At 39.2% G+C, this 13,960-nt stretch overlaps 1 protein-coding gene across 11 annotated transcripts in view; it reads left to right on the top strand.

Moving 5' to 3' along the window:
- Positions 1–6,056, top strand: part of LOC129717592 (mannosyl-oligosaccharide alpha-1,2-mannosidase IA) — a 39,300-nt gene extending 33,244 nt beyond the window's left edge. For 9 of the 11 annotated variants that reach the window (XM_055667623.1, XM_055667618.1, XM_055667610.1 and 6 more), the window contains exons 3-8: positions 1,111–1,509; positions 2,172–2,237; positions 2,771–3,209; positions 3,410–3,693; positions 3,752–3,868; positions 3,934–6,056. In XM_055667623.1, coding sequence (XP_055523598.1) covers positions 1,111–1,509; positions 2,172–2,237; positions 2,771–3,209; positions 3,410–3,693; positions 3,752–3,868; positions 3,934–4,068 — 1,440 coding nt within the window. In that variant the 3' untranslated portion in view covers positions 4,069–6,056. The remainder of the gene's footprint in view (positions 1–1,110; positions 1,510–2,171; positions 2,238–2,770; positions 3,210–3,409; positions 3,694–3,751; positions 3,869–3,933) is intronic. The other 2 variants (XM_055667657.1, XM_055667687.1) reach the window with 1 other exon arrangement.
- Positions 6,057–13,960: the final 7,904 nt, after the last annotated feature.

Consider the following 13,960-nt stretch of genomic DNA (forward strand, 5'->3'; position numbering starts at 1 on the left):
ATCAGAAAAGGAATATAAAAAAAGTTTTGATTTTACACACATACACTGACAAAATATATAAATAAAGTTAAAATAAAATAAATTGAAAAAAGATAAACAAGCGAATATGCATGCAACTTTAGAACGGTTTACTGAAAAGAGAAAAGGAAAAGCAATAAATTACAATGGATGAGGGAAATTAAGCAAATATAAGTCATTTCTGTGAATGGAGTGAATATGAACTCGTGACCCTTTGAACGATTGTTTGACCTTCATGATGGCTGTTTCATATAACCGAAAACGTCAAATATAGAATAAGGATATGTTTGAAAAAAAAAAAAAAAGTGAACGCAAATAAAGGAAAAAAAAAATAAACCGGCCTAACAGAAAATTGTATAAAAAAATATGTCAATAAAACTGTAACAATTTATGAAATCGAATGAAAATTGGCGTAAGAAAACGCCTAAAAAATTAGTGCTGAGTTTTTTTTACGCGAAAGTTTTATATGGTACTTCTAATGAGGACCTCTTTAAAGATATCATGCGTCATATCATCGTATGAAAATCGCCCTTGTTAAACAAACACATAAAATTCGCGTATTTTGACAAAATCGAAAAAAAGAGGGTTAAAAAAAACGTAAAATAAAATGAACCTTGTGAAAAATACTAAGGATTTTTTACGTGAGGATTTGGTACCAGGATTAGTATTCGGTAAAATGAGCTGAAATGTCTGAAAACCTATTTGTTTATTACAAGGCACATGATCGAAATAATTAACGCTTGAATCGTGAATCATGACTAGAAAATATTGTTTTTTTTTTTTCGACGGAAGAACAATTTGTGCAGAAATTCAACGGTCGAGTAATTTCCTCTTTCAAAAGTCACGGTGACCTACAGTAAATTTATTCCATCACATATCCGTAACGGTTGTGATTTCATTTGCAAAACTCTAACCCGAGCGACCGACTGGAACCGGTTTGCTCATCGCACCGGATGCGTCTGTTTCGGGGGTCAAAGCGACCACTCCAGCTAGTGTGTAAGGGAAAGGGTTTTGTTTCTATTTATTTCGCAGTTTAGATGCAGTTATTATTTTAAATCTTTCATCTAATTTGTTTTTTTTTGTTCCTTGCAGATGATGATCCACGCCTGGGACAACTATAAACTGTACGCCTGGGGTAAGAACGAACTGAAACCGCTTACCAAACGGGGCCACTCGGGTAGCATCTTTGGGGCGTTCGATCTTGGCGCTACCATAGTGGACGGTCTAGATACACTGTACCTAATGGGACTGCACAAGGAGTTTGACGAAGGTCGCGACTGGGTCGAACGAAAGTTTACCCTGGAAGGAGTCGGAATGGATTTGTCGGTGTTTGAAACCAACATTCGATTCATTGGAGGCTTCTTGACGTGCTATGCATTTACCGGCGATCGTCTCTTTCTGGATAAGGCCAAATACGTGGCCGATAAGCTGCTGCCTGCGTTCCAGACACCAACCGGGATTCCGTACGCGCTCGTCAACGTCAACAACGGGGTAAGTTGATGCCGAGAACGATTATGTTTTCTTTAACTTTTTTCTACTAAGTAAACATTGAATCAATTAACAATCATTTTATTGAATGGGATGGGATTCGAGGTGATTGTAACGAATATCAAAGATCAAGATTCCACGCTAAAATATTCTCCGAGACTGACAACTGAACTCGATTGAAAAAACAGTTGTGTAAATCCAAAAGAATCCCATTCCTTATCGCTTTCAACGACTATATATGTATTCCCCAAGCTCAGTCGAGTAGAAATCCTAACGGATTACCATAGAAAGCTGCTGTAAATAGATTTCTCGCATGCTCGCTAATCACGCCACTTGGTAATCATTGACAGTACAAATTATGATCTTTCTACAAGCATCACCACTTGGCACGATGAATTTCACACGCGAATTGGTCTAGAGGTAGTTTTCGTAGGCGAAATTTCTCCGACTCACCATTTTTACGATCAACTAAATTTCGTTATTCTAACTAACCGGTACCAGAATCAACTATCAGTGATCTCTTTCTTTACAACTCCGAATTCTATCTGGATTGGTAATGGTAAACGACGTATTTGCAAAACATTATACCTTCTTATCTTGCTATGCGTTTATGTGTATGGTAATTGGTCCTCATGATCCAAAAAAAAAACAAACCAAATTTTCAGCCTAAGACTTTACTCGAGCGGGTCGTCAGTCATATAGAAATATTTTTTGTCAATCTGTTCTACAAGGTTAGTAAATAGTGTCTAATCTCTATTGTAGTTTTCTTCCCGTTGCACACGTTAGTATATCACTAGGGTAGTACGTCACTAGGGTAGGAGTGGAATAACTCACCAATCCATTGGTTATTTTTGAACATACATTTTCCTGGAAATAATGGATCACAAAATGAATCTCACAAACGATGTGAGACAGGTTACAATCATCTCAGAGTTTCGTTAAAATACCCTTTTTTTGTTATTTATTATTATTCCGTAGAATTTTTCACCATCGGTTGCCAAAATCATCCACGGAACCGTGAAGTCTATACTACTAGATACCATTTTTCATTCTTTTTTATCTTCTAAAAACTGGGAACAATTCTTATTACTTTTATACTTTAACTGAAAGAAGTTTGCAACAACAAGCGTAATTTTCTAACGAATGATTAAAGGTTTTCGATCCATCACAAACATCAATTGAATGCAATTTTTACCTTTTTGACCTTTTTTATCATAATATTTTATTTAATTCGCTGAAAAAAGTCTTTCCTGCCTTTCTACAGATCAGCAAGAACTACGGCTGGGCCAGTGGCGGCAGCAGTATCCTGTCCGAGTTTGGTACGTTGCACCTGGAGTTTTCCTACCTGAGCGATGTAACCGGGGACTCCGTGTACCGGGAGCGGGTGCAAACGATTCGCTCGGTGTTGAAGGATATCGAAAAACCGAAAGGCCTCTATCCGAATTATCTGAACCCGAAGACGGGCAAATGGGGCCAGCAGCACATGTCACTCGGTGCTCTCGGCGATAGCTTCTACGAGTACCTGCTGAAGGCGTGGATTCAGTCCGGCCACGAGGACGAGGAAGCTCGTGAGATGTTCGATGACGCGATGCAAGCCATCATTCAGCACATGATTCGTACCAGTGCTGGAGGATTGACGTACGTGTCTGATCTTAAGTTCGAGCGGTTAGATCACAAGATGGACCATTTAGCTTGCTTTGCCGGTAGGTAGCATCTTGTTTTGTGTTAGTGGTGATTTGTCCATTTCAATCTTTTCATTTTGTATACATTTAAAATGTATTTTTTGAAGGTTTAGTTACGTGTTTTTAACAAGTTTAGTAACTTGAACAGGTTGTTTGTAAACACGAATTCGCTTCACTATCGTTAGCAGCATTAAGCAAACTTTTTTCTTTCCACAACACAGGTGGTCTCTTCGGACTCGGTGGAACGACGCTGAATAATCAATACTCCGAAAAATATATGGAAATCGGGGAGGGAATAACCAACACTTGCCACGAGAGCTACGTGCGAACGTACACCCGACTAGGCCCGGAAGCGTTCCGCTTTAACGACGGTGTCGAAGCGAAGGCCCTCAAGAGTGGAGAAAAGTATTACATTTTACGACCGGAAACGTTTGAAAGTTACTTTATCATGTGGAGACTGACACACGATCAGAAGTATCGTGACTGGGGATGGGATGCCGTGCAGGTAATTATTCGAAGCAATTTCGCGAATGCTTTTTTTATTATCGTTTATTCATCCATAGGCTCTTGAAAAACATAGTCGGACACCAAATGGCTTTAGCGGTTTGAAGAATGTTTACCTAACGGATCCTCAAAAGGACGATGTTCAGCAAAGTTTCTTCCTGGCTGAAACACTCAAAGTAGAATCTGTCTCCCATTAAGTCAACGATTGAATAATTGAAATTTGTTGCTTATTACTTTTTAGTATCTGTATCTGTTGTTCTCGGACGATTCTCTCCTGCCGCTGGACGACTGGGTTTTCAATACCGAAGCCCACCCGCTACCCGTTAAGGGTAGAAATCCGTTGTTTCGAGCGGCAGCGACTTCCAGCGGACCTTAAATCGGTTACTATTGGTACACTCCACTCATTGCAATCGAACTATACTACGACGTAGAGTAATGCTAACGGGAGTTATTCTTTTGCCTTAGTTGGAAAGCGCGAAACGGGTGCGGCAGCGACTGCGTGGGTGACTGTTACTGTGAGTATGAATTCGTTGTTCTGTTTCTGTGTTCGTATCTGTAGGTATTCGTGACCTACGTCTTCCTCGATTATTCGGAGGGAGCGATTCCTTATGCTGTGTAGCGAAAGATGAGAACTAGCCAGTTTGACTGTTTCCGTGCGTGGCGCTCGCGTGCGACTTCAGACAACCGCAGCAAGAGTCATTTGTGAAAGTATCCTTTTCGGAAAGGATAGCGCGAGTGCGTATCGATTTATTTTTTCGAATGATTGTAGTTAATTATATAGGAAAGATATATATACTAAATAATTGTGATGAAACCCACTAATTTATCGGATAGAAAGATTGTTCTGTATAGAATATAATTGATATTATAGATGGAGTAACTGAAGAGCAGAGGAATGTAGAGGAAAAACCTGGTACGAAAGAGACGACCTGTTTTAGATTTATAGAACTTGTTTCCAACTCTTCCAAATTTTCTTAGTGGTAGACAAAACACGATTTATCACCTCACATCATCTAACAGCACACCCAGACTTTTAATTAGATAACCCACCTACGATATACAGAAACGTGTCTATATTCGAAACTATGACAGAAAGAAGCCCGGCATTGTATTTGCGAAAATCTAAACTGCTGTTTATTGTTATTTAGAGTAGTCTCTCGGCCTATAAATTATACCTTACCTGTGTAGAAACTTATTCTTAACGATTCCGCATTCATTAAATGAATGCTTCAATGCAGCTCATTTGTACACAACCAAAATGATTGAATTTAACAGTACTTGTTTCTATTCTTAATAACAATGGACAAACCAGTTCGCAATAGCAAGACCGGTCAACTAATTGCAATTTATTCCGAAACAGTGCCAAATTTAGTGAAGCGCATATTGCTTTATTTTTCTCGTTCCTTCTACGTATCTTCTAATTGATTATGTTCTCTATTCAAATGAACTGAAATCTGTGAAACTTAATTTTCTAATTTTTCTTACTAAATCTTGAGTTTTGAGGGGATCTCCTTTTCTTGGGCCTTCTGTAAAACCTATCTATATTAAGTAGCGATGACTTCTTGCGAACCGCGGAGCCTTCTTTCCAAACCTTGAATCTGTAAATATTCTGTTATAATTTATTGTAGCAAAACAAGTAAAAAAAAAAGAAAATCAGTCAACTTTGGGTACTGCTACAAATCGATATCGTTATATTAACAACACAAAACTTTGAAAGGTAGAAAACTTTGCCGCAGTACGGCAATAAGGTGAAACCTTACTAAGTTTATAAAACTGGTGCATCACGAGAGTAACCTTTAAACAAAACTACCCATTGCAGTGTTATAGACGTTGATAAAACACGTAGAACAGAACAGCCAGTTATCACCGTTTCTTTTTAAACACGAAATAATATAATAAAGCAAGAAAACAGCAACCGAAAGCCACAGACAGTTATTCAATGTATTACCTACTACCAGATGCTGACAGTTCTGAAATGTTGATATATATTCTAGTTAGCACCAGATTCTGCGGGTAATAAATAGTTTAGAAAAATGTAAACAAATACTAAGGTTCAACTACTACTACCTACCACTTTTTTCAGTAATATTGCACTCTTTTAGTAGCGGTAATAGATCAATGAGTAAAAATAATAGTATTTAAAAAACAACACTCAAATCCACACCAGAACTTAATGATTGCAGCGCATTTTAACTCAACTGTGAGAAGACAAAAAAAAAATACAAAGAGCACTATACTAATGAGCGCAGGTAGAATGTAGAAAATAGAAACTTTAAAATAGTTGCGTGTGAGAGCAAAAGTTTGGGAACGGCAAAGTTGTTCCCTAGTGAACGTGATGCGTGTAATAAAATGTCATTTTTTAAATGGTGGAGTTGGTGATGTTACGAGAACTGAAAAGAACATTGCGCGAAGGTCACAGCGCTCCACGTCCAGCTGGAAGGGGATGGTTTTCCGTTCGATAATGCTCGAAATATTTTGTTTGCTTCAATTTGATTGAATTTATTTCAATCAAATTTCAATCTTTACTTCTACTGAAATCAATTTTTTACGGATATAGCGAAAACTTTCTGCCGAACACTCTATTTTAAACGTTAATATTGACGTCACACATTCCAAATCGTTGATCAATTTATATATTCTGAATCAGTTTATATGCATCATTGATGGGTTTACTGTACTTGTTCGACTGAGTGACTATAAAATGGAAGGTATATTACAACAACCTACGTATATCACAAAACCAAAGGCCAAAAATAGTCTTAAGCCAGTATGGCCTCTAAGAAGCACAGCTGAACTTTCTAAAGCCGGAAACAAACGGACCCAGGAAGCAGTAAACCAGATGAACAAGTGTCAAAGAGCTTATCGAAATAAAATTGCACTTGACATGAATATTTAACCCGTTTGTTGCTTGGATTGGGATGTATCGATTTCCTTAAAAAAGATAAAAACTGATATATGTACATTTTCATTGTACTGTTGTTGCATTGCACTTGTTCAGCAAACATAACAGGTGTCCAGGTATGAGAATGGTTCCAATACTCTTCTATAAGAATAATAACATTCGCAGAAAAATGTCACCTTAGGTGAATGAATCCTTACCCCCTTGACAAAACTGTTACACACTCTATTTCTCTCTAACATGTTCATTCGTGTTAAAAATGCCGTCGAAACAAGAGGGACTACTTACCCGCGTTGCACAATTCTTCCAAGCAAACGAAAATCGTGGAAAAAGTACACAGTGGACCATTGAAAATCTATCGCATACCGTATCCTGGCTTCCATAGAAATAATTCCCAATACCGAAAACATCGTGAGCGTCGTGAATATTGTCCACTTTCAAGTGCTTTAAATTCAGTTAGTTTGCAACGGATGCCCTTCATTCTTACTGTAACCGATCGAAAAATTAGCTATTCGTGCACCAAAATGTGGAAAAGTGCGCCTTTGTGAAAAATTTGGGGCCTTGTTGAACGCATATATCGACTAATCAGATCTCAAACAGAGACTTCTTCCCCAGCACAGCCGACACCTACCGGAATTTAACTCTCAGTAGTCACGTATAAAAGCAAGCAAGCATGAATTTAGTCTTCATTGTGTGACCGATTACTGCAGCAGGACGGCTCTTACTGAAGCTTGGCTCGACTCGCAGCCGGCAGAGCAGCAACTAAATATAGTGCTGCAAAGCTGGTGCAAGTAGGTGACTCATTCGATGGCAGCGTTCTAAAGCAGACGGACCAACCGGCGGACCGCAGCAATACACAGCATTGCTGAACATATCCGGACATGTCAGCAATTTTGTCCGGATCTGTCGCGTCGCGTTTGCTTTCAACCATTTGGCCAGTGTTAATAGCTGTGAATGTACTTGTAGTGTATGTCATGTTTGCTTGCTTGCTTGTAGTATCAGCGGAATGGAGAATTACATGAGAACTAGAATCACAGACAAACAGACGTACTACTCCGTACAAAATTGTATGAAAATATGGTTCCTACTAACTTGTGCGACACCTACTGGACATATTCTGCAAAAGATCAATTTTATACGTCTGTTTGTCGGTGCTAGATTCATCCCGTGCCATCGGTAAATGGCAATCTAATATGATGCTCAATCAAACAAACTTGTCACTGTAGTGAGAAATACCAAAGCATTTAAAAACTTCATCCTCACAGCAATCGAGTGGAAAATTAGCTGTGCGACCACCAAAATGTAGGAAATTGTGTTGTTGTGATGCTGACTATTATACTATTGAAAAATGTAGAGCCAGTCTAAATCAAACTAAAAAACCAATCTCAATTGTTCTGTCTCAGCGCAGCCGACATTAAAGGATACAAACGATTTGATTTTTTAAACGAATTTTTTGTTATTGTTTTGTTCACTCGAGTGCACAGTGACACGCTCACCGGAAGAATGAATCGCAGTAGTCACGTATAAAAGTTAGCATGCTGAAATTCAGTATTCATTGTCTATCCGATCACTGTGACAAAAGGATGATTTACTGGAAACTGGATCGACCAGTAGCAAGCAGACTTGCCGCAATGCAGCAGGTTGTGGTTTGATGTTTTTATTGTTTTTGCTGCAACGCCCGCTCATCCGATTGCAGCATTTCATAGCGGACGAACCGGCAACCGGCGGACAGAAATGGTGATGGGAGATCATCTTCTAGCACTGTGATTTTGTATCTCTCGTCTGTGTGGGAAGCACTGTCATGCAAGCAGGTCTGTAGCACTGCTGAACGTATCCGAATATTAGTGATTCTATCCGGATCTTGCGTGTTCGCTTTCAGATTTTTATTCTTATTATAAAATCGAAGGATAAACATTTTTTGAAAAATTGCGTTTTGCTTAGAAAACGCATCTTTTTCAAATGATATATGATAACTGGTATAGCTTTAGGTCCAGACTTCAGCAATGTTATGTAAATTATTTGATTTTCTATGCTAAGTCCTTGTGATAAAAAAAGTAAATTTTATCGGGAGATAAAGTAGTATGCCCTAATAAAAAGCTTAGACGAGACGTCACAATAGACTATTTACGAGACGTTGCAAAACTCAATTCATGAATGAACTTTTGAACCGCTGACATAACGCACGTAAAAGCAACATCAACATCAGCAGGTTCCGTGACACCAGTCAATTCGTAAAATAGTATAGACCGTATAGACCTATACACTAAAAATAAATCACACGCCAATCCCTAATGCTATTTAGGCCCAAACACAATGGATACGTTTGCGTTGTGTTGACGTTAATTTGACAGAAAATGTATGGGCTAACTGTCAAATTGCCGCAAACGTAGCCGCAACGTGTCCATTGTGCTTAGGCCTTTTACATATTAATGTCAATTAACGAACCTAATCATTCTATTATGTCGACCCATATCGAATTTTATCGGAATCCCAGTATTTGATCATTTTATGCTGTGAACTGAAACGCAAATGTATTTCAAGTAGATATGAAATGTTTCATCTTGTTGGGGCTGCAGTGGACTGTGACTGCGCCGGTCGGTAAACGTTGCTTGCGTTCCCAGCGGGAACCAAGCCGGATGGGAGCAGGACCCTTTCGTTCCTTCCCAGGAGGGCAACTAGATTGGCCGGACTCCTTTGATCGGCTTCGCCTCATGAAGCCGCGACGTGATTGGCCTGGGCTAGCCCACTTGGCTAGCAGCAATCAAACTCGAAGATATGAGCCTTGAAAAAGACTCTCAAAAAACTCTTCAATTTCAATTAACTCTTACGGGTGGAGACGGAGGACAGAATGTTCGGCGGTCGGGCGCAAACACAGAACTACTGTTTACACGAATTTATTCATTTTTCTCTTCTTCTTATTCTTAATATCTATTCTTCGCGTTAAAGTTCTTCGCGGTGACGCAACTTTTGCCCACCGATGCTACTGCTACTGCAGCTACTATTATTGCTGCTATTGTTCTCTGTTTCTGTTCACTGTCTGCTTTCTACTGTTTTTCGTATCGCGGTTGGAAAAGTTCTAATAAATGCTTATTATTATTATTGATTTTATTGAGGTTTTAACATAGGTGTCATTCACCTCCTTACACAAATTTACATTTTTAGTTTATCACAAAAAATCTTAATATCTATATCTTTTTATATAAAAAAAATCTTAATATCTATATCTTTTTATAAAAAAAAATCTTTATATCTATATTTTTTTATAAAGGTCAGTGTCTTTAAGGTATTTTATTAAGTTTTTTTCGTTAGGCAGTGACAAAGCTTCTTCCAAAGTATTGGGAATGTTGTTGTTAAATCGTTCGGTATCAAAAGCTCTACAGTCAGTTATGATATGGTGTATGGTAAGGGAGCCACAAGTAATACAATTAGGGGGATTAGTTTTATCTAGTCTATAACTGTGGGTAAGGCGTGTGTGGCCAATACGTAAGCGGGTTAAAATACGGCAAACAGCCGGGATTTTATTGTCGGGCCAACAAAGAGTTGACAGTTTGAGCCTTCTTAGACTACATGAAGTGTTTTTAAACCATTCGATATCCCAAGAGTCCCTTATTCTGTTTCTAGCCCATCTTGAGACATCAATAGCGGGGAGAGGAAGTAAATCAACCGGTTTTTCTCGACCTGAACCGGCAAGCTTGTCAGCAACTTCATTGCCATTAATTCCAGAGTGTCCGGGAACCCAGCAGAGAGTGACTTTATTACTAATGGACGTTAGTTCAGTTTTAGTTAGCCAAGGATGGGAGGATGAATCAGAATTTAAAGTCTGCAGGCGACTGGCTGAATCGCTGAATATGACAGTTTTTTTATTGGGGTCTAGGGATATTTCGGAGGCTTTCATTAGGGCGAAGGCCTCGGCACTGTAGATGCTAGAGATAGAGGGGAGAGAGGAACTTATATTCAAGTTTAAGGATTCCGAAAATATACCATAACCAACCTTGCCGTCGGCTACAGATCCGTCAGTATATATGTGGTGGAAGTTCTGATATTTGTCGGAAACTAATTGATGGAAGTGCTGTTGAACTATGGAAGGAGTGTAACCTGCTTTTAAAGTGTTGAGAAGAGAGAGGTCTATGGGAGGGGAGGGTTGGTTCCAAGGTCGGTTTTTAGTTCTAGGTAATATAGCAATCGGTGGAAGATTAGAGCGGGTTGTAGATTGGAAAAGTTGTAAAGTTCTATTTACCAGGGGAACGTCGCTTTGACCGGTAATGCTCAACCATCGAATGGATTTCCTGACAAGGCAAAAAAGAAGATAGTATTTGAAAGGCAGTTGACCACATTCTGCCATGATAGCAGATGTAGGGCTAGTGATGAAAGCACCTGAAGTAGAACGAATGGCGCGATTGTACAGCGGAAGGAGTCTTCCTAATACTGATTCACCTCCTCTACTGTAGAGTCCAACTCCATAGAAGATTTTAGGAAGCAGCCAAGCATTTACAAGTTTGAGCATAGTGGACCTATGGGCATAGGATCGAGATCCAATTATCTTGATGACCCGCATTTTATTTATGGTATCTTTTCTAACAGCATTAGCATGTTCTTTAAAATTGAGACGTCTATCAAGATATACACCAAGAATTTTGAGAGTTGGTTTACTGGGGATAATTACTTGATTAAGTTTAATATCTCGAAGCTTACTTATACCTTTTCTATTGGAACTAATGTGAAGCAGCTGGGATTTTTCGGGAGAGATGGTAAAACCTATTTCATCAGCCCAATGAGCTACGGTGTTAACCCGGATTGTAGTCTATTACGGGCTAAGGATTTGAAAGGGTTGAAGGAAAGTAACAAAATATCATCGGCAAAAACAAAGATATGGATGTTGTTAGGGATGATTTCAAAAAGAGACTGCATACAAATGAGGAAAAGAGTAGGGGATAGCACTGAACCTTGGGGTATACCATTTTCTTGTAGTCTGGTTTCGGATTGTGTGTTTCCAATGAGTACCTTAAACTTCCTGTTTTCCAGGAAATTTCGAATGAAGAGACCCATGCGGCCTTTAATGCCCCATTCTTCCAAGGATTTCAACATAGTGTAACGCCATATACGATCGAAAGCTTTCGACAAGTCGAGCGAGACACAATCACCATGATGGCCCCGTTGAAGGTGACTCTCAATAAGATCTTCCAGTTCAGTGAAATAATCATCGATTCCTTTGTCTGGGCGAAAAGCAAACTGTCTGCTATCGAGAAGGTCTCTGGAAATGAGTTCTTTCAAGAGACGCCGGTTTACCATCTTCTCAAGTACTTTTCCAATACAGTTAACTAGGGTGATGGGTCTATAACTATCAGCCTCACTTCGATCTTTTCCAGGTTTAGGAACAGGAATCACTAGACCAATTTTCCAATCAGGAGGGATTTTCCCTTTGTCCCATATGTCGTTGTACAGAGATAAAAGAATTATTTTACCAGAGTGAGGTAGATTCTTAAGGAGAGGGTATCCGATGTCGTCAGGTCCTGACGATGAGCCGTTAACTCTGCGTAGAGCCCATTCAAGTTCCGAAAAACTAAAATCTATATTGAATGGAAGGTCTATGTTTGTTTCAAAACATGGAGGTGAGGATTCTGATAAATTTTTCTTGGTTAAAAACTTATGTTTGTAATTAGAGGACGAAGAAGCAAAAGCAAAATGATCAGCTAAATGTTCGGAAATAGAAGAAGGATCATCGGAGATCTGGTTATTAATTTTGATTTTAATGGGAGCTTTGTTACGGTTGCCACTGAGATGATTTACTCTATCCCATAATTCCTTGGAAGTAGTTTCTGGGTTTATTGCCGATATAAAGTTTTTCCAGCTATCAGACTTAGCCCTAGAAATTGCCTCTCTAGCAGCTCCTCTGGCTATTTTGAACTCTTCTAATTTCAAGGATTTCTGACGGTCTTCTTTGGGAGTCTTTTGAAGAGCTCTTAACTTTTTTCGACGTAGTTTGATGGCCTTTTCAACTTCAGGGTTCCACCAATGCACTGACCTCTTCCCGGGTTTGCCACTGGGGATATGACTTCGAGCTACTTCAAGTATGGTAGAAGTGAAAGATTCAGGAGAGGAGGGGGGATTATTAGAAAAGTGAATGGTTATTTCACGTTGAAAATTAGACCAATCGGCCAACTCATATTTCCACCTCGGGCGAGCTGCAGAGATAGGACAGGGACGATTGAGAGTGACTATGATAGGTACATGATCGCTACCACAAGAATCATCGTGAACTTTCCATGATAATCGGTTTAATAGGCTCCAAGATACGACAGACAGATCTAATGCAGATGTGTTGCCATTAGAAGGGTTAATGCGTGTAGGGCTACCATCATTTAAAAGAATGAGATTTTGTTCCTGAAAGAAAACTTCGAGCATTTTTCCTCTGTGGTCATCTCTGTGCCCACCCCATGAAGTGGAGTGAGCCTTAAAATCACCCAGTAGGATGGTAGTGGTTGAGATTTGGTCTAAAAGTACACGAAGCTCTTTTCTAAGCCGATGAGTATTAATTGAACTAGGAAGATAGATTGAGATTATTGTAACTTTGATGGGAAAGTCAATTTCGATTGCTATTGCTTGGAGTGGAGTGGAGATAAACAATTTGCGGTGAGGGAATTCTGAGTTAACAGCTATTGCAACACCATTTATATTTGGATTGCTTGAGTTTTCGTGGATGTAAAGGGTATAACCTTTGATGTAGTTAGAAGGAAGTTTAGACTTAGGAGATAAGGTTTCTTGTAAGGCAATAATGAGAGGGTTATATTGAGAAATTAATAATTGTAGTTCAGCGAGTCTTCCTTTTAAACCAAATAAGTTCCATTGTATTGCAAGATTTGTTAAAGTGGCAGGTGGGTTGGTTGAGTATCGATTAGTGGTTTGATTTGAAGAGCAAGCCATAATTGGGTAGTTTAAAAGATGAGTCAGTGGAGAAGAGATAATCGGGATTGGAAGAACTGTCAACTTCAACGGTCATTTGTTCCGATGATTTTTTAACTAAAGGGGGAATGATTTCAGTGGTAGGGTGTTTTTTGTGGGCAGTTTTAGAGTTTGATACCGGAAGTAAATTCACTTTGGAAGAAGTGTCACTTACCTTTACTGTCTTAGCTGTTTGCAGACTAGAGTCAGTGTCCATCTCGTCTTCGATGTCCTGGTCGGTTCCCTCAATCACAATCTTCTTCTTCTGTTGTTTCTTCTGCTTCTTGTCTTTTTTAGTCTGCTCGAGTTCCTTAATTCTACTGGTTAGGTTGGCCACGGTATCCATCAGCTTCTGGATCATGTCGTCCTTCTGTTTGATCAGGTCTGCTACTGCATTGTTATCGTTGATTTTCAGTCGCTGTTGAACTTT

The sequence above is a fragment of the Wyeomyia smithii genome, chromosome 1 (genome assembly GCF_029784165.1).
Source record: "Wyeomyia smithii strain HCP4-BCI-WySm-NY-G18 chromosome 1, ASM2978416v1, whole genome shotgun sequence".
Lineage (NCBI taxonomy): Eukaryota > Metazoa > Arthropoda > Insecta > Diptera > Culicidae > Wyeomyia > Wyeomyia smithii.